The following is an 18,585-nucleotide window of genomic DNA, read 5'->3' as shown; positions in this document are numbered from 1 at the left end:
CTCTCATTTTGCTACTCATATTGAAATACCCTTTACCTTTACCTTTAAGAATAAGAAAGGGACGGGAGAAGTTATAAAATGGCATTCTTTTCCTTTTTAAACTGGAATTCTTAACAGGTAGATAGCCGTGTTGGTCTGCTGTAGTCAAAACAAAACAAAACAATACAATACAAAACAAAACAAATAAAATAAATCCTTCCACTGGCACCTTAGAGACCAATTGAGTTAGTTATTGGTATGAGCTTTCTGAAGAAGTGTGCATGCACACTAAAGCTCAGACCAATAACTAACTTAGTTGGTCTCTAAGGTGCTACTGGAAGGATTTTTTTAAAAAAATTAAATTTTATTTTGTTGGGATTCTTAACGTTACGTAACTTTAGTTGCTGACGTCATCCGTCTTCCTTTACCTCAGAATTTACATTTTGCGCGTCTCTTTGAGTCCCAGGCATTGTCTGGTCCCTGCCGAAGCGGGACCAGACAAATGGCCAGCTTAGGTGTAGCCTGGGAATGAGAAGAAAAGCGCGGAAAGATATCATGGGCTGGGAGGCGAGGCTCGCAGAGCAACATCCCCTCCTCGTTCGCCGGGCGGCCAGGACAAGAGACAGCTCCTCGCCCAGAAGGAGGCGGAGCCTCTCTACCATCGAGTTGGTCGGAAACTAGAGCGGAAGGCGGGCGGGAGGACGGTGGTAGCCGCTCTGCGCGCCTGCTGGGGCGTTCTCGTCGCTCCCTGGAGAGGGGGATGGCGGAGGAAGAGGGGTACCTGGCCCTGTCCGGGGAGCGCATCACGCTGCAGCGCCTCCACCACAGCGCCTCCTGCCGGGAGTTCCAGGTGCGCTGCCCGAGGCTGCAGCTGCGCTCGCTCAGCGCCGTCACGTGCTCCGTGTGGCTGGTGGCCTACGGGCTCTTCGTCCTCAGCCAGGTACGGAAGAGGCTTTGGCCGCCCTTTGCCTACGGGCTCCGCCACGTGCCGGTAGCTCGGGGACGGGGACTCCTAAGCGTCCCGCTTGAGGGTTGCCCCCAAGTATTAGAGCAGCCACTTCACTCCGCGACTCTTCCGCCCCCTTCTTTCCCGACCCCCGTGTATGGCAGTGAGTTCCATTTAATCCAATGGGACTCACTTCCGATTCACGGTGCATAAGGGTTGCAGCCGTGCAGCGCAACTCTTTGTTCACAATTGCTCAGAAGGCGCCAGGCAGAGATTTCTTAGTCTCTGTCGACTTAGGCAGCGAGAGAACAGCATGCTTGACTAGATCCAGCAGCGCTGTTCTTTTATGTTTCTCCAGTTTTGAGATGCGGTTAACCAATGGAGTTTTCAAAAGGGGTGTGTGGCCCTTTTTGCACATTAATCTCCACAGTAACTATGAATAAGTTCCTTCTGCTCGCCAGCAACCTCATCCCTAACAGTGCAGACCTGTGCATGATGCTTACTTGGAAAAAGTCTCAGTAGGCTTAGAAAATTGCAGTAGAAAGCTTTGTGGGATTCTATGGAAGATCTAGTCCTGTTCCTAGAATAGTATTTTATCTCTGACACATAAATATTATCATAGCTCTAGGGAATCGGAGTCTGTTAGTAAATGGTAGAATGAATGAACAGTTGTACAGTGGTACCTCAGGTTACATACGCTTCAGGTTACAGACTCCGCTAACCCAGAAATAGTGCTTCAGGTTAAGAACTTTGCTTCAGGATGAGAACAGAAATCGTGCTCCAGCGGTGCAGCAGCAGCAGGAGGCCCCATTAGCTAAAGTGGTGCTTCAGGTTAAGAACAGTTTCAGGTTAAGAACGGACCTCCAGAACGAATTAAGTACTTAACCCGAGGTACCACTGTATTTAGATAATATTTGGTGTATTGAAGGGAGAATTCCAGGCCAATGGAAAAATACAGGCTAAGCTCCCTTTCCAAGCCAAAGCCTCACCTCAGATAGAGGCTGTTAACATGACAAAAGGTGTTTATGGCCCATCCCAGAGAAATCCTTGTCTGTGCAAAACAGTTGCCATGCTTACTGTGGGCAGAGAAAGGTTTAGGATTAAAAAATGGGGGAGGGGGCAGGCTATGCTCACAGGAAAGATGTGCCTTTTAAAAACTAGGCTTGGAATAGCAGGCAGGTGGAGAGGTGTTGCTTGGAGCAGGGGGCACCTGGGATCAAGAAAGGAAGTAGAGAGAACACCATGTGGGGGCTGAAGGACAGCAGCTATGAGAGCTGGCTGGGAAGCAAGGACAAAGGGATGGTGCTTAGGATGGCTCTGGCTGCACTACTGGGCTGCTATGAAGAACAAGCTGCTCTTGAAATGACAATGCTGTAAGAGCTACACCTCTTTCATATAAACTCAGTGGTAAATATGTGTAATTAAACCATATTTCTTAAAAGACACTATAGTCTTCACCATATTTTGATTCTCATTGGAAACACAACCTTGAGTGAGCACCTGGAACTTCTGGAATCTCATGCATTGCTTTGGCAGAGATTGGGGATGGCGTGCAACCTTTGTAACACTATTTCCTAAATTAGTCCAAGTACCTAGAAGCATGCAGCCTATGATAATCATGCAGAGAATAGAGTACCACAGCAAAAGAACAGGAGAGACCCTTTGTGTATCTTTCCAATGTTAAGCGTTTTAAGAAAAAACTGCTCCTTTACCTTATGGGGTATCCAAGAGCCCATATAGAGTCCTTATGTAGGTTCTCTATTGGTAGGAGAAAAATACAGTGGTACCTCGGGTTACAAACACCTTGGGTTACAGACTCCGCTAACCTGGAAGTAGTACCTTGGGTTAAGAACTTTACCTCAGGATGAGAACAGAAATCGCACGGCGGCGCAGCAGCAGCAGGAGGCCCCATTAGCTAAAGTGGTACCTCAGGTTAAGAACGGTTTCAGGTTAAGAACGGACCTCTGGAATGAATTAAGTACGTAACCAGAGGTACCACTGTAACAGAGGCCAACCAGAGAATATTGAGAAGCAAAGCAGCTAGTAAGCCTGATCTTTATTAAACTCTTGCAACAGGGTGCTCACCCCCCCAACGCAGGAGGGAGGAGGGACCCAGAACATTGGTGTGCAAGCTCTTATATAGACACTTGGAATTGCCTGCTCTGTAGCTCAAGACCACCCCCACCCCCAAACATCATGCATACATCACAGAAAGAGGTGGTCCCCAGCAGAAATTTGAGTGTGTTGCTTCTCTCCTGTCTGCCAGGATACCTGATAGTGCCTTATCTGATTGCCTTTTCTGTGCCCTATTGTGTATCTTTCCAAAGTTAAGTATGTTTAGGTGTGGGATCCAGTCTTGCCCTGCCTTCTCTGCTCTCTCATTCCTGGATTTAGAAGATTTTTGAAAATCTAGCATGGTCTGATTGTAGCAGCTTGTAAATTTACTGCACATCCTCAGTATAAGAATGTGCATGTTTTAAAATAGTAGACAACAGGTAAGCTAGACTACAATTACTTGGGAGTAAGTCGTATTGAGCTTCAACAACCTCGTCTATAAAAGAAGGTCAATTACTCAGAGACAGTAACGTTTTGAACTAAATTATATTTCTAAATGCTGGAAATAAATTCTGGGTTGTGTAGAACTTTACCTAAGTATTCATATTCAGGGGGAAGTACAGCGCTTGCTGTGTAAGTTATGTTTACCCACCATGTCTCTGAATTGATCGGTTCAGGATTATTAACTAGGACTGTAATCCGATGGACAAATTTTTGGGAATGTCAACAATCCCAAGGCTGTGCTGTAGCTTACAAAAAGGGATATGTCAGGAAGATATTAAATTACACAAGAGTATTCCAGAAACAAAGAAGTACATGAAAAAACCCTATATGTTCTTTTTAGAAAGATAAAAAAAGTGAAAAGCTGTCCTGTGGTTTGATATGTTCAAAGAATGGTCTTCTGTGCCAGCATCGTCTCTAAAATATCTCATTTCTCCCTATAGTTGTTAAAGTTGGTGCCTTTTTATATTTTTTGGTACCCCATGTTCTTACATTATACTGTACTAATGGAGTTTACATGTGCTTTTTAAAACATAATTGATTTATCTTCATTTACCAATAATACATATACTCTGTGCCCAACTTCTATACGGCACACCAGTGTGGATTTCAGGTGACCTCAAGAGGTTGGATAAATTTCACGCATCCCTTTTGAGGTCATTATTAGGACTTGCAAACTCTGTAAAATATGAAACAATATGTTGTGAGCTGGGAATACTGCCTTTATCAGTAAGAGCATGGCTGAGGACCTTGAAATATTGGATCTTCCTCCATTATAGAGCCCTATCCCCTAATACTATACTTTACGATCTTTTAAGTGATAGTGCAATCTACAATCTATCAGTGATTTGTAGGAGAAAATTGGATTCGATAGGGCTCACTCTAACTGATTTTGAAATCTCTGATCCCAAAGATATATGGGAAATTATCAGGAAGACCCTCACAGAAAAAAGTGTTCTCGCCATGCTTGAGGTTGCAAAGCACAGCACCTGCTCTCCTATCCACCTAAATCTCCCTTTGTGTAGAGATTTCCAAAAGGGATACATGACAAATCTGAAGAAACATGAATCGTGTAGGCTCTTTATGTTGGCCAGATTTAACATGTTTCCCTCGGCGGTAGTGAGAGGAAGATACTTAGCTATCCCAGAATCAGAGCGTCTCTGTAAATGCAGAAAACAGGAACCCGATACTCTAGAGCATATATTCTTTTCCTGTGATTTTGGCAGCTATGCCAGAAGACAATTATTTGAGGCCCTAAAATTTAATAGACAGTTTTTTACACAACCAACTGTTCAGGACCTGCTGGCGGACAGCGATGATCAAATTACTTCAATAACGGCTGAATTTTTAAGTGCTGTCCATGAAGAAAGAATGGGCCATGATAAAGAGATTTAGTGGTTTTTAATGGTAGGTGATGTTGCTGTGTTGTATTATATTATTTATGTACATTGATTTATTTTTTGGAGTTAAGAATAGGACTGGGATAAATTGTGTTCGCTGAGCCCGTATTTTATACAGTCTGTATATGATGTTTGTTTGTTAATGTGAGGTGTGATATGCCTAATAAAGGATTTTGAATTTGAATTGAATTGACATATATGAACAGGAACCATTAAAATACAATTAGATAAACAGTGCAGGTGAGAGAGGTGAAAGTCCATTCTCTTTATTTTTATATTTATCTATGGAAAGTCTATTAGATGTTCAGGCCTCTTTTATGTTCATTACACTACTTCATAAGATTAATCTATGATTGATTTTGTTTCCCTCTCTTTATCTCTAAGCATAAAGATGATTATACTTAACCTTTTGACATGAAGGGCACATGCATAATGCACAATTCAATTGCTGTGTATTTATGATCTCATTCCATATTGTTCAATAGCTGGAATGTTAGGCTGCTTCAGGTTCCTTTGGAAGTTTGTCATGATCATGTCTTCAAATCAGTAGTTGAGAGAACAGGTCAGTTAAAGGATTTGGCCTAATGTTCTTGACTTGGTTTCTATTACAGAACAGTGCGGTGCTCTCTGCTGCTATATTTGTCACACTGATAGGCTTGCTTGTGTACCTGCACTTTGTGAAAATTGACCAGGAGTCTCTGCTTATTGTTGGCTCACTTGGAATACAGATGACTTCATCCTATGCATCTGGCAAAGAAAGTACAACCTTTATAGAGATAAGCCAGGTAAAAGATGTGGTCATCAACGAAGCCATCTATATGGTAAGCCTAATATGCCACTTCTTTTACTATGCTGCTGATTATCTCATTTCTTCAGCAACCAGAGGGCTGCTTTTTTTGGGGGGGGGGTCTGGAAAGGATTTCCCCATGTCAGATGCCAAGGGCTCTGTTCTGTTCTTCAGGACCAGCTGATCTTTCCCCTTGAAATAAGACAACTCTAAATGGAATCTCACCAACAGATCTCAGTGGGAGAGGGATGGCTGCAGACCTGGCCCAACTGTGTTGGGGTTAAGTTCTTAATTCAGTGGGCAGATGGGTGGTGGGGCCAGGAAAATTCTTTGATTCTCTTCTCTGTTGGTTAAAAAAGAATTTCTAAGGTGGCTCTAACCTAAGGAAACCTTACTGGCCACTCTAGGATATCATTATCCTTTCTTGAAGAAATTATCATCCTGATAAAGATGTGGGTAGCGATTTCTTGTACCAGAGTTGTAATCTTATAATTGGTAGCACAGAACAACTTTCTCATTGTTATATTTGTGTGTTGTTTGTTTTTGTAGCAAAAGGTTATCTATTACCTGTGCATCCTTCTCCAAGACCCCGTGGAACCGCATGTTGTGTCAGAGGTAGTACCATTGTTCCAGGTGAGTCCATCAAAGTGCACAGGAGTGTTAGAAACGGTAGAAAATATTTGTTAGGCCATGTAGACTCTGACTGTGGCCTCTTATTTTCAGAACTCTGCAGTGCTACACAACACTTTTTTACGTGATCTTCCTTTCAATCCTGGGTCCAAGAACATAGAGTAGCTGTTAGTTTGTAATTCAGTGCACCTTAGACGCAGCAGTGACATGCTCAATTGAGCATGGATTAACTGCTGAACTTTCTGGATAGTTGATCTTGCCCAGGTAGGTGGGGCGGTAACCCTTGTCACCCTTTGGTGCATTTAAGCCCTTGCTTTTCTCAGTTATGTCAGCTCTAAAGAATACAATTTACCATCTCACTGAGCCAATTAACACTTCTATAATCACGTACTAAATTAACCTGTTTTTCTATGAAACTCAGTGGCAAGAAGAAAGCTTCCAAATGGACTTTACACTAAGAGTTGTTTTCAGCAGCTCAAAAGGCATTAGGGCTCAGAGAGCAAAGGGTGGGTGGGATGGAGTGGGAAATTACCGCAGAGGTGAGGAGTTAAATACAGAAATATTTCTGAGTTTTTGGCCCAGCACAGTAGTAGTAGAAAGTTACAATTTTATGTCCTTTCTATTGTGTTAGCATGGGTGGAGTTCTAGGCTACTATTTATTTTATGGCTGACCAGATCAGTGAAGGCATAGTTTGGATAAAACTTAAGAAGTTAGGCCTTTTAAAACATCACTGCTCTGATCGTTCAGACTAGTCTCTGCAGCAGTGGATGTTCTTCAGAAAGGGCAACCCTGTTTCCCCACCCCCCTCCTCCACATTGCTTATATCCGTACATTTTTACTTAAAGAGAATGGAGAATTCATTTTCCAGCTTGCTTTTGTCCATCATCTCAAGTCAGCCGATCTGCTCTTTTGAGCTCCTAGCCATCAGCAAACCAGGGACATATACCCTGTCTCCAGAAAAGAAATAAAATAAGCACATAAACAGAACATATGTTGTAGCATTTTGGTCCCTCCAAACTGGCTCTTCTGCCTTCCTCTCTCTCTCCTTTTGTCAGTATAGCCAGTCAGGGAACTTGGATTCATATAGAGGAACTTGTAGAATTAAAGAAGATAGGGTGGGACTATGAGCATGTGCTGCCAATGTCAGGTAAGAGAGATATAGTGTGTGTGTCAGGTGTGTTTGCCTGGGTTCAGTGTGTCTAGGAGCATGTATGAGAGAAAAAGGTGAGGGTGTGTCAGGTGTATGTGCCAGTGCGAGGTGAGTGTCTGTGTGCACCAGGTGTGTGTGCCTGGGTTAAATGTTGATGTATACATTTATGCAAGCAATCTCCCGTAATAAATCTTGTGTGTCATTTTCACTAATACGTGCATTTTATGCACACTTTTCACTAATATGTGCATTTTATGCACACTTTTCTCTAAGATGTGCATTTTTGTACACATTGGTTGAAGAATTGCGTAGCAAAATTCAGAGTAGTGCGAATTTCAAAACATAGCTGTTTTGGTTTGTGTATTTTTTTCGGTAAGTGGGAATTCAGTAGGTTCACATTAAATGCAGACAAAATCAAATTTCTTCCCCATCCCTAGATGAGACCTTCTTTTTTATTTTTCTCCTCCTGTAGCCATGCTGGCTTTGGGTGAAGCCCTCCTTATCTTTCAGCTGCAATTGCAGTTCTTCAGCCATTTGAGTCTCTCTTGTCTCCTTTATATATAGAGCTCCAAGCCACGTCTAGACTGCCTTGTCCAAGTGTACAAAAGCTGCCAAGAAATCCTGGAGCAGAGGAAGACATATTGACACCAATTTTTAAAGTGAATTTATCTGGGTAGAAAACTTGCTAAAATACCAAGCTTTTCTTAAAAAAATAGTTGGGAAGGCACTTGTTGCAAGCATGTTAATGGACTTGACCATGTGGATAACTAGATGGCAGAGGATTCTAATGCACCAGAGAACTGAAAACTGTGAGTGCTTTCATGGGCAAGGACTGAGTGTGTAATCTTGAATAAATGTTATGGTGGAGAAATGGCTAAACTGGGCCCCACATTTTCTTTTTTCAACATGACGTAAGAATGATTATAAACTTTCTGTAAATAATTAACTCTACCATGTGAATGGAAATCTACAGGGAAGGTTCAGCAGAAATGGGATGGACAGGGAAACTGCCACGTTAGTACAAGTATATGGAAGATGAGAAACTGAGAACACCATTACATTATTTACTAAAATCAATTGTGATATCTTCAGTGTCTGTATGATATTCTTACTTATGCACTTAGGTTTGTCATTAGCCATTGATATTATTTGATACAAATGTCTGCTAAACACATAATTTCACTAGTTGTTTTAGAAGCATTTTGTTGTACCCTGTGTTGTAACAAGATAACCTGTGTTTACCAAGTTCATATGTTGTAAGGACATTTTCCAGTACACATGGAAGATCTGGCCAGAGTCTAGAGAACCTCACATCTAACTTCAAAGAAAAACAGACTTCTCATCATCCAGCCAGACAACTGCTTTTGAAATTAAGGGAAATTTCAAAGCACTTGGTCATGGGACATGGAGAAGGTGCAGAACTGCTTCCTCCCAAGGAAAGTGTCAGAAGTCATGCTGGTCTCCCACAATCCCTAAGCTTAGCTGCCTGAATTGTTGGTTGGAAATTTGCCAAATAGTAGATGCCATTCCCTTATTTAGTTTGTCCTTCGGGCAGGAAACAACACTGATAATTAAGAGACCCACCATATAAGAATACTATCCTGAGTTAAAGCTATCCCAAATCTGCTTTGTCCAGGCTAAAGAAGATCCCTCCCCCCAAAATGCCACATAATATTCAGGCATGGGCTTTGGCAAGTCTTCAAATCAAGTGAGTTGCACCTTTGTGGAATAGCCACTAAGAGAACCCCTCTCATCACAATTTCATGGTACAAGTTTGGTGCACAGACTGCATGGGGTCAAGAGAGCTATTTGAATAGTTCCACAAATGCCTGACAGATTTCAAAGAAGTGCCATCACATGAAGAGGTCACTGATGGAACTCATGTTCAGTTTTCCCTGTTGATTTCTAGGCAAAGAAGTACATTCTTACTGAAGGAATGTGTTGTAGACTACAGTTGTCTTGTTAAAATGTGGAAGGAACTGGTTTGATATCCAGCTGCAACTGTTAAAGCTGCTCTACCAGCAGAAACCCCCATTATTTCAGTAGGCTCTTTTGTGTTCAGCTGAGAGGAAATAGGTCCCTGTGTTTGGCATAGAATGTTTGCTGCATCTGCTTACACCATCCCAAAAGCTAGGTAACAAATAAAACAATGAAAGAAAGAAAAATCTCCTGCTTTATTGATAATCATAAGTTTATTAGCTTCACCATCATTGCATTACAGTACATCATAGTTTTTTATGTACAAAAGAGTAGTTGTGAAAACAAAGTCTTCTTTTTCACTGTTGTGCTACAGCAAATTTCCAGCTAGGGGCACAGGGCTGTTCACAACTGAATTTTATAAACTTTGCTAGAGTGGAATCCTACAAATCTGTCATGGTTTCAATAGACAGTTTTCTGAATGCCAATAAACTATAAATATATAGTAGCATCATAGTCTCTGCATCAGAGGAGAGAGCTGGATTCAGGTCTCACTGGGATCAACTAGTAAGCTGCTATATTTCAGCTGCAGCCTCTCATCTAACATGGGAGTACTGTTAGGCTGTTACTGTAAGATGAAAACCAGCAGCATTAACGAGAGTATTGGAGCATACCTAACGCTATCCATGGAAACAAGCCGAAGATAAGTACCGTATTTTTTGCTCTATAAGACTCACTTTTTCCCTCCTAAAAAGTAAGGGAAAATGTGTGTGCGTCTTGTGGAGCAAATGCAGGCTGCGCAGCTATCACAGAAGCCAGAACAGCTAGAGGGATTGCTGCTTTCACTGCGCAGCGATCCCTCTTGCTGTTCTGGCTTCTGAGATTCAGAATATTTTTTTTCTTGTTTTCCTCCTTCAAAAACTAGGTGCATCTTGTGGTCTGGTGCGTCTTATAGAGCGAAAAATACGGTATATTTTCAGTGGACAGTTTGGATTTGATTGTACAGTGTTCTCAACCCTCTAACGCTAAACACATTACTTTGAAGCAAGTAAGTTCTGTTGAAATAGATGGAACATACATTCCAGCTTTTGCCACACAGTTTGGAAGTAAACAGTGTCCAAGTGTTGTAGACTGCTTCTGTTCTTTGCTCTCACAGTAAGTTTCAAGTACGGTAGGAAAAATTCACATCCTCAGGTGGCCACAGCTCTTTCCACAAATATATAAAAAAACCAGCCAAAATACAGTTGAGGACAGACAACCAACAGCTGTAACAGCAATCTGGGGAAAAATGAACCCAACCAAAGTGAAAAGGATTATTGGGAGCAAAAAGAGATTAACAAAAAAATTGTAACAATTTCACCAGCCCTCACCTGTTTTTAGCAGGAACCTTAAAAGGATCCTGTCCAAATATATGCATGGTTAACAGGATGTGAACACACCTTCCTGCCAGCTGACAGGCCATGCAGATGGAACCTGATGTATGGTTTTAGGCTGCTGCTTTGCTTCCAGATGTGCACTTTGCTGAGGTTGCAGATTCAGATGCACAGATTATTTGAGCTTTATGTGCAGATAGTCCAGCAAAGGGATCTGCACGGGTGGGGCTCTTGTTCTTTTGGGACAGAAGTGTTTCCTTTGTAAGGTTTTGGTACACTCAACAAGTGCCATATGGCTTGTCCATGGATGCTGGAGAATGGCCATGCAGATCAAGTAAAATAACAATGATCTGCAGATCCTTATTTTTGTTATAGAAATGTAGATTATTCAAGAATGCAGTACAAATCACATTATAGGTATACATTTTTACAGGAAAAATAATCTGAACAGCAATACCTATAATTGATCTATCAGCTTTGTCACAAGTGATTATTGGAAGGAGAACACTTATTTTTAAAGGCAAGATGGACACCATTTAGAAATGTATTTGTTTGCTAACCACTCCCCTTCGAAGGAAGCAGGAGTTCCAAAGATAAGTATTGCTAAAAAAAAAGGGCTTTTTGTGTTAAAGCCATAAGCTGGGAGGCAAAACAACATAAGATGCCTTCCCATTTCAAAGTGGTCCTAGTACAAATGTCAGTAGTGAACACATCCAAAAATAAATACAATATAGTGGTTCCAACATTTCAAAGCATACACCTGAGATTATGCATCATAAAATGCACCTCTATGGCAAGAGCCAAGGGATTGTCCTTGTATGATGCTATGGTACAGTATCTATCTAGTAGAATATATGAGGGATATTTTCTTGCAATCATTCATGTTTTTGCCAGTTCCCCCAAAAGCACACTACCTGCATTTTACTATAGTTCGAAAGTAAACATGTTAAATTATTCCACTCTAATGCTGTACCATGTATGAAAACTCATCAACCATGAAAATGTTTTAGTCAAAGTAGTTTCTTTCCCCCCATATTCAGAAAGTCTAGGTACTATGTGTGCAATTGTTCAGTTACAAGAAAATCCTTTGGATCATCAAAGGAAACTTCTAATACTAAACAGCCATTCCTTAAGTATCCCCTGCATATACGAAGAAGTCATCCCGCAAATTGTCCAGGCAACTTTATCTATTGCTGAACTGATCTTACCATTAGTACTGTTATAATCTGTTTCCAAATATTTAATCCGAGACCATCTTCCTATAGCCCAGACCCATGGTAACATTTCCTACCCTTGATGCACAGGATGCTCAATTGATTTCACACATATTTTTGATATCCTTTAAATAATTTTAAAACTCTCAATATACTCCTCCTGCGTCCTGACCCTATGCATGCTTACTTGCAAGTAAGTCTCACAGTTTAATGGAACTTACTCCCAATGAAGCATGCACTGAATTGCAGCCTTAGCCTTCTTTTGTTTTGGTTAAACATGCCCAGTTCCTTCAGCCTCCCTCTACAGGATTTGTTTCCCAGACCCTGTGATCATCCATGTAACTCTTGTTTCCGATATGTCAGCATGGTCTGCATTCACTGTGTTGAACACAGCATTCCACCCAAGTTCTTTCCAGTGCCAAAAAAAATTGATACTTCTACTTCACAAGTCTTTCGCTAAGAATTCAATTATATATTATAGGGGAAATGGAACTGCAAGCTGTACCTGCAAATGGGGATCCCCATATTAAATTCTCTCCTCTAATGTGTAATATTATTCCTCATGTGAATCACCACATAGTGAATTTTCCCACTGCTCCACATTATTGGCTGCCACTAGTGTGGGCACCTTCAAATGGCAGCGGCCATTTCTGCCACAATACCACAATGTTGACTTATGTTTATACTGGTACCCTTGGAAACTTTTAGATTTATCTTGGACATACTCCAACTGCCCAGTTAAGATACACCTAGCCTTTTTATATTTTGTGTTTCCCCCTTTGCAACATGGGCACTTGTTCACATACTTTCTCTTTTTTACTTACTGTCTGACACTTCAGCATGAAACCATTTCCCATATTTAGCTAATCCAATAAAGCAGGATTGGGCAACCTCTGTATGCTTTAGGTCACTCCAGACTGTGGTCCAGACCATCTCAACAGCCTTGCAGGCACTCAGGGTCAATGATAAGGTCAGCACCATCTAACAGCAAGGATTCCACATTTGTAGAGTTAATACACATTTGTGTATAACTGAGGCATTATTGTACAAGACCCAAATAGGTGTAAACATCAGAAGTGTGGAACACCCCTGTATCTCACAACTTTTGAAAAAAATATGTTTTCCTCATGAGGGAATGTATGGACAAAATGTTTATCATACCTTGCACAAAAGTTGGTAGGACTACTGGGATCCAGACAGTATTGCTTTTTGGTCCTGGGTATCCCTATGTTAATCTATATCAAGTCCTCCCAGCCAGTTCCTCACATCTTTAAAGTACTATATAGTATGCTTGTGAAAAATAGGTATAAAAGTAATTGACTCCAGGGTACAACCTTCAACGTAGCTATTTCCTCTTCTAAGCCCTTTCTTTACAAGCTATAGTTCTCCCCAGTCAGGTGTCTCTCCTCACCCCACCCATTTATGCAGAACAAAAGTCCTTGAAGTTGCGGAAAAGCACATATTTCCCCTCCTCAGGCTCTTTTTCAAAGCAACAATATATTATTCTAGTTGCCTACATATTATGTGAATTCTCTGATCGACAATGTCATCGTTGTCAGTCTATCATCTCAGGATGTTTGCACTTGAAATAATGTCTTAAGGAATATGGTACATATTCATTTACCCAGCACACTTCAGAAGATGAGGTAGGGAAACAAAAGGTTTGGGGGCAAATAGGATCTTAGATAAATAGTGCTATTTTTGAGGGGAGAGTGGGAAAGGCAAGAGAGTAAAAGTTGGCAATCAGGTGAAGACCCCAAACCAAACTTTCTGTTCTGGGAAGTTTGCAGGTCAATAGCTGATGAATGCATATTCAGGAAGAAATTAATTAAAAGCTGAGAAACTGATGATTAGTTTCTAATCATAACACATGTTTAGTAAGAAGATGAATGCTGTCAAAACTCTTGCAACTGGGAGTGAGGTCTGAGAGAAATCCTGCTTGCAAAAGAAAAAGCTTTGATACAGTTGAGTGTGCGTAGAATCCGTGAAGCCACCCAAAAAGATGAAACCAAGGGTGTGGTTTAAAAGTGGTTGGAGGCAATGCTGTGTTACGCGAGAACTCTAACAGGGACAAAGTGTGAAAGATACCCCTTCTATTCAAAATAAGTAACCCTACGCCCAGCTCTAGTTCTTAAAGGGGAAAAAAGGTGTATAGCTCTAAACAAGCCTCTAGGAAAGTTGCACTTCACCAAGGAGGTAGACCTGGAGTCTGCCTGATTAGCAGGGCACATAAGCAATGAAATCACAGCAGTCTTCAATTCACAGTGTGGCAAGACAACTCCGAAAGGCACTTGAAACAGGGCTTACAGCAGTGTAGGCCCCTTAGTGGTCCGGGGCAGAGAAGGAAAGAAAGACCTGCTTTCAAGTTCCATGAGCTTCTTAGTAGATGACGTTCTCCATGGTGAACTGACACTCTGAGGAGGAGGCGTAGGAGACAGGTGTGGCGTCGATGAACTGTAGTTAATATAGCTGGCCATAAGGAGAGTCACTTCAGCAATCTGTTGGGAAGGTGAAAGGAAAAAAAAAGTATTCCAATAAAATTGATTTTCTTGGACCAACTAGTAAGCTGACCTTTCAATACAATCACCCCATGCTATAAAATGGGACATAGAGCTATTATATAAACAGGTCCATCAAGCTCAGTTTTGTCATGTGATTGGCAGCTGCACTTCACAGCCTTGGGCAAAGATCTTTTCAAACTCAGCTACCTAAAATCCTTTAACCAGAGATGTCATGCATTGGCCAGTGTTCTTTGTTCAACTCACTGTGCATACATGATGCATGTATGATCTAAAATTTAAACATTTTGAGAGAAATTTTATTTCCCACAGAGAATAGGTGCTTATTATAACTGCAGGCCAGTTAGAAAGGATGTATGCTTTAGTGAGTCACACCTTTCTGTAGAAGAAAACGCAAAAAAGCAAATATCAGGTTTCTGACTTAATGCCCAGACTGAGTAGCCTAGTCTCAGGCCACACTTCTGAGATTTTACAGGGCTTAAAACCCAGGATAAAGGTATTGCAGTGTTAATTATGCATTTAATAATGTAATTTAGATGTCAAACTGCACACAAGAGCTCAGGGAAAGCAATTTATGCAGGAGGAAAAAAATAATAGTAATATAATATATAAATAAGTAACTTCCTAAATATACATTTCCAAATAAAAAGGTCTTTCTTCACCACATGGAACTTGTTCAGGCTTGGAAGAAACTTGGAAGGACCAACACTTCAGAGCTACCCCTGCGTGCTTGATGCACCAAGAACACACACATATGCCTTTTTCTTCTGGCCCTATCCAGAGAAAGGAACATCAGCTGCCTTCTGGGGGTTTATATTCAATGTATGTTCAATAAAAAAAAGAAATTCCCCACACTTCGCTTTGTACTCACCTTTACAGCTGCCATTGTAAAAAGTAGTTTTTCAGGAGTGGTTTTGCCAGAGCACCTGTCCTTCACTTGACTGACCACAACCATAAAGTCATCATGACAGCCTCCAAAGGTCAGTACAGAAGAGTACGAGTAAGCCAGCTTTAAGTGCTTCATGTAAGCAGAGGATAAGATGATTAGGGACAATAAACTGCTACATAAGAGCATTGGTCTTCTACACCCTCCTCTAAACGGTTTTAGGAATTGTCTAAGCCTCGTTCATGAATAGGTTTGAACAAGTCTCTCAGTCTGAATTTCTAAAATGAAATAATAATGACAGTAAAGCATAACAGAATGCCACACAAATGGTTAAATCATAAAATGTATATAATCCAGTTTTGGTTTTTTTAAGTGCATGCCACGTTGAAGCAGCAGTTAGTAGTGTGACTTTAATGAACTGGAAGTCCATAAATTGAAAGCGGCTTTTTCTTGAAATCATCTGATTTCTCTCTTATTGCCTCTGGTTTTATTTGCCACTATCTTTCCTAAAGAAACAGTTTATTTTCCCTGATTTAATAAATACACCTGGTTCAGCCAAATAAATTGTTTTGTCCTATTCTGTAATCAGAGTCAATGACAGAATGTACGCCCAGTTTCTGTCCTGCATAATTATTGAAATGTGGTTTTGGAGAAAAGAGCTGAAATTCCTCTGCTACTGTTACTCAACTTACCAAAGTATTATATTCCAGTATACTGATTCCATCTTCATTGACAGCAATCCAAAGTGGAGAGTCTTCCAAGGGAGAAGGTAGGACAGGCTGGGGAAATAATAAGACACAGTAATACTGTTATAATGTCATGCTACCATGGAGGGATAATAACAACTGATAAGTCTGTGGGTTCATATTATCTTGTGCACATTATTAACTATATCATATCTGTTGAAAGCCTGTATCACAGTGTGCATTACTGTTTTTAAGAAGATGCCTGCTGGTTTCAGTTTTTTAAGAATCTTTAGGACAAGAGAGGCCTAGATTTATTACTGATGGTAAACTAGCATTTTGCTATTTCAAGGGAAGTTACATTGACTGCGGAAAGTGAATGGAATGCATGTTGTTGCCCTGATTTGGGTTTTTTTTTCAGTATCTCCATACAAATAAATCTCCCGGTCCATCCCTGAATGGTAATGAAATACAGTAGTGTTGTAATAATTTCAAGCTGCTGCAGGAATATTATGAGGGAAAAACAGGAGTCTTATATCAGGACAGACCACTGGTCTATCAGTATTTTGTACACTGAAAGGCAGCAGCTCTCCAGAATTTCAGACCAAGGCGAGAAGAAAATGGTCTGTCATATTGTCTGGAAAACTTCTTAAGTTTCCATTTTAGCTCAATAAGGATTTTCACAGGCTTGCCTTAGATACAGTACATGGAAGTAACCCCATGAGCTAGCAGAAGTGAGCAGAAGGACTCCTGCTAGCACAGTGAAGCTTCCTTGCCCTCTGTGTCCACCAGATCTACTCTGGAGGGTCATGAGAACCCCCAGAACAGAGGGCGTGGGGAGGAGAGGGGAGATCAGGAAGCAGAAATGTTTGTGCTGACAGAATGATTAATGGCACCCTCCACTAGCTTAAAGGTAAAGGGACCCCTGACCATTAGGTCCAGTCGTGGCCGACTCTGGGGTTGCGGCGCTCATCTTGCTTTACTGGCTGAGGGAGCCAGCATACAGCTTCCAGGTCATGTGGCCAGCAGGACTAAGCCAATTCTGGCGAACCAGAGCAGCGCATGGAAACACCGTTTACCTTCCCTCCGGAGCGGTACCTATTTATCTACTTGCACTTTGACGTGCTTTCAAACTGCTAGGTTGGCAGGAGCAGGGACCGAGCAATGGGAGCTCACCCTGTCGTGGGGATTCGAACCGCCGACTTAAGTTGTTATTAATAAGGCAAGGGTCAGTGGCAGAAAATCTTACTGCATTTATTATGTAAGTGTGAAAGTTTCAGAGAGGTAAAACTCTTGACAAGTAAGATTTGGATCATTTATGCTGTTTGTCTGCTAAAGCTAGTTTTCATTGCAATTTCCAAAGGCTATGTGATGATGTAGCGACCCCTAGTGGTAGGAAGACTAACAGCTTGAAAACACTGTCCCTTATCTATACCGTATCCCTATTTAAAATAAATAAATAAACCCAGTGTCTTCTCCAGCTATGAAACAAAATCCAGTATGTTATCCCAAAATGATATGCTGTGGAATATAGTTCGATAAAACGTGTTTGTGCATAGAAACACAGCATTACCTTAGCAGGAAACAGTTTGGCTCCAAAAAGAGGCCATTTCCGAGCCACAGTCAAATGGATCCGAATGCATTCTTGCGGGGAGCATCCCTGCAGCGCCATCCACTTTGTAGCCAGTCGGTCAGCCAGCCGCCTATAGGAATAAGATCAATCTGTCATCTTTTCCAGCGACGGGCTTATAAAAATAGATACATTAATATAGTATCTGTCACCTAAATGACTCAAAGTAATGCTTTTCAAAACATTAGATGGTAGAGTCACTACAGTATAGCAAGAGAGTGCAGAACATAGCACTTTTCACGCGCAAGCCACCAGACTTTTGTTTACATTTCAGTCATTGCAAGATTTCACAAGCTGACACCTGATTCTGGAAGTTTGCAAAATGAGTCAGATATTATGCTTGGATGCAAAATTTGCAAATCAACAAGGGTGTAGGAGCCCCAAGGCTCCACTTAATCTGCTTCTGGAGACAGCAGCTGTTCCCACTTCAGAATGCTGTGCTGCTGACCAGGGGCACTGCCACACAGTCACTGTTTGCAGGTGGGATTCAGTCACATAGCAGCAAATACAATGAAAGCTGATTTGGAGCTCTTGCACAACAAACTCACTTCCCAGAAAGATCGGATTTTTTTTTTGAGGTAGGAAAAGTGAGGGGGAGATGCATTAGGAAGTGTGGGAGAGACTTGCTTTGATGCAACATTGCCTGGCCACCCTCCCCTGCAAACAATTCAGAGTAAACGCCCATCAAATAGCCAAGGTTATCCAATCTCTCAGCAAACAAATCAGGATGAATGATCACTGAACAGATCATCTGGAAGCACCCTTAACAAAGGGCACTCTAATGAAGAGCCTGCTTTTTTCTACCCAGAAAGAGGTGTCAAATTTTAAAAGCAGCGCTTTTCTTCTAGGAAAAAAAAGGTGCCGGTATTGCGTACCCTTGAGTACCCCCACAAAGAAAACACTGTTTATAAGAG

The 18,585-nt window shown here is 41.4% G+C and overlaps 2 protein-coding genes across 7 annotated transcripts in view; one reads left to right on the top strand and one right to left on the bottom strand.

Moving 5' to 3' along the window:
- Positions 1–421: 421 nt before the first annotated feature.
- Positions 422–8,526, top strand: PIGH (phosphatidylinositol glycan anchor biosynthesis class H). Of its 2 annotated transcripts, none has more exons than XM_053385398.1 (4): positions 422–919; positions 5,493–5,702; positions 6,218–6,301; positions 6,392–7,636. In XM_053385398.1, the coding sequence occupies exons 1-4, from the start codon at positions 740–742 to the stop codon at positions 6,461–6,463; spliced, it is 546 nt and encodes a 181-aa protein (XP_053241373.1). In that variant the 5' UTR covers positions 422–739; the 3' UTR covers positions 6,464–7,636. The 2 variants fall into 2 exon arrangements, with proteins under 2 accessions (XP_053241373.1, XP_053241364.1); XM_053385389.1 differs by lacking the exon at positions 6,392–7,636 and adding an exon at positions 8,014–8,526 and having other exon boundaries at positions 430–919.
- Positions 8,527–13,493: 4,967 nt separating this feature from the next.
- PLEKHH1 (pleckstrin homology, MyTH4 and FERM domain containing H1) overlaps positions 13,494–18,585 on the bottom strand; it is a 46,291-nt gene continuing 41,199 nt past the window's right edge. For all 5 annotated transcript variants that reach the window (XM_053385303.1, XM_053385322.1, XM_053385332.1 and 2 more), the window contains exons 26-29: positions 17,615–17,744; positions 16,051–16,137; positions 15,344–15,490; positions 13,494–14,451 (exon numbers count right to left, since the gene is read on the bottom strand). In XM_053385303.1, the coding sequence (XP_053241278.1) occupies positions 14,257–14,451; positions 15,344–15,490; positions 16,051–16,137; positions 17,615–17,744 (559 nt within the window). In that variant the 3' untranslated portion in view covers positions 13,494–14,256. The remainder of the gene's footprint in view (positions 14,452–15,343; positions 15,491–16,050; positions 16,138–17,614; positions 17,745–18,585) is intronic.

This window comes from Podarcis raffonei, chromosome 1, assembly GCF_027172205.1.
Source record: "Podarcis raffonei isolate rPodRaf1 chromosome 1, rPodRaf1.pri, whole genome shotgun sequence".
NCBI lineage: Eukaryota > Metazoa > Chordata > Lepidosauria > Squamata > Lacertidae > Podarcis > Podarcis raffonei.
Note: the sequence above shows the minus strand (reverse complement) of the source record. Positions and strands in the feature narration are given on the sequence as shown.

Coding starts and splice junctions, on each gene's coding strand:
- PIGH (XM_053385389.1), top strand. CDS start 740: ATGGCGGAGGAAGAGGGGTACCTGGCCCTGTCCGGGGAGCGCATCACG. Junction 5,703..6,217: donor TCAACGAAGCCATCTATATG/GTAAGCCTAATA, acceptor TTGTTTTTGTAG/CAAAAGGTTATCTATTACCT. Junction 6,302..8,013: donor AGGTAGTACCATTGTTCCAG/GTGAGTCCATCA, acceptor CTTTATATATAG/AGCTCCAAGCCACGTCTAGA.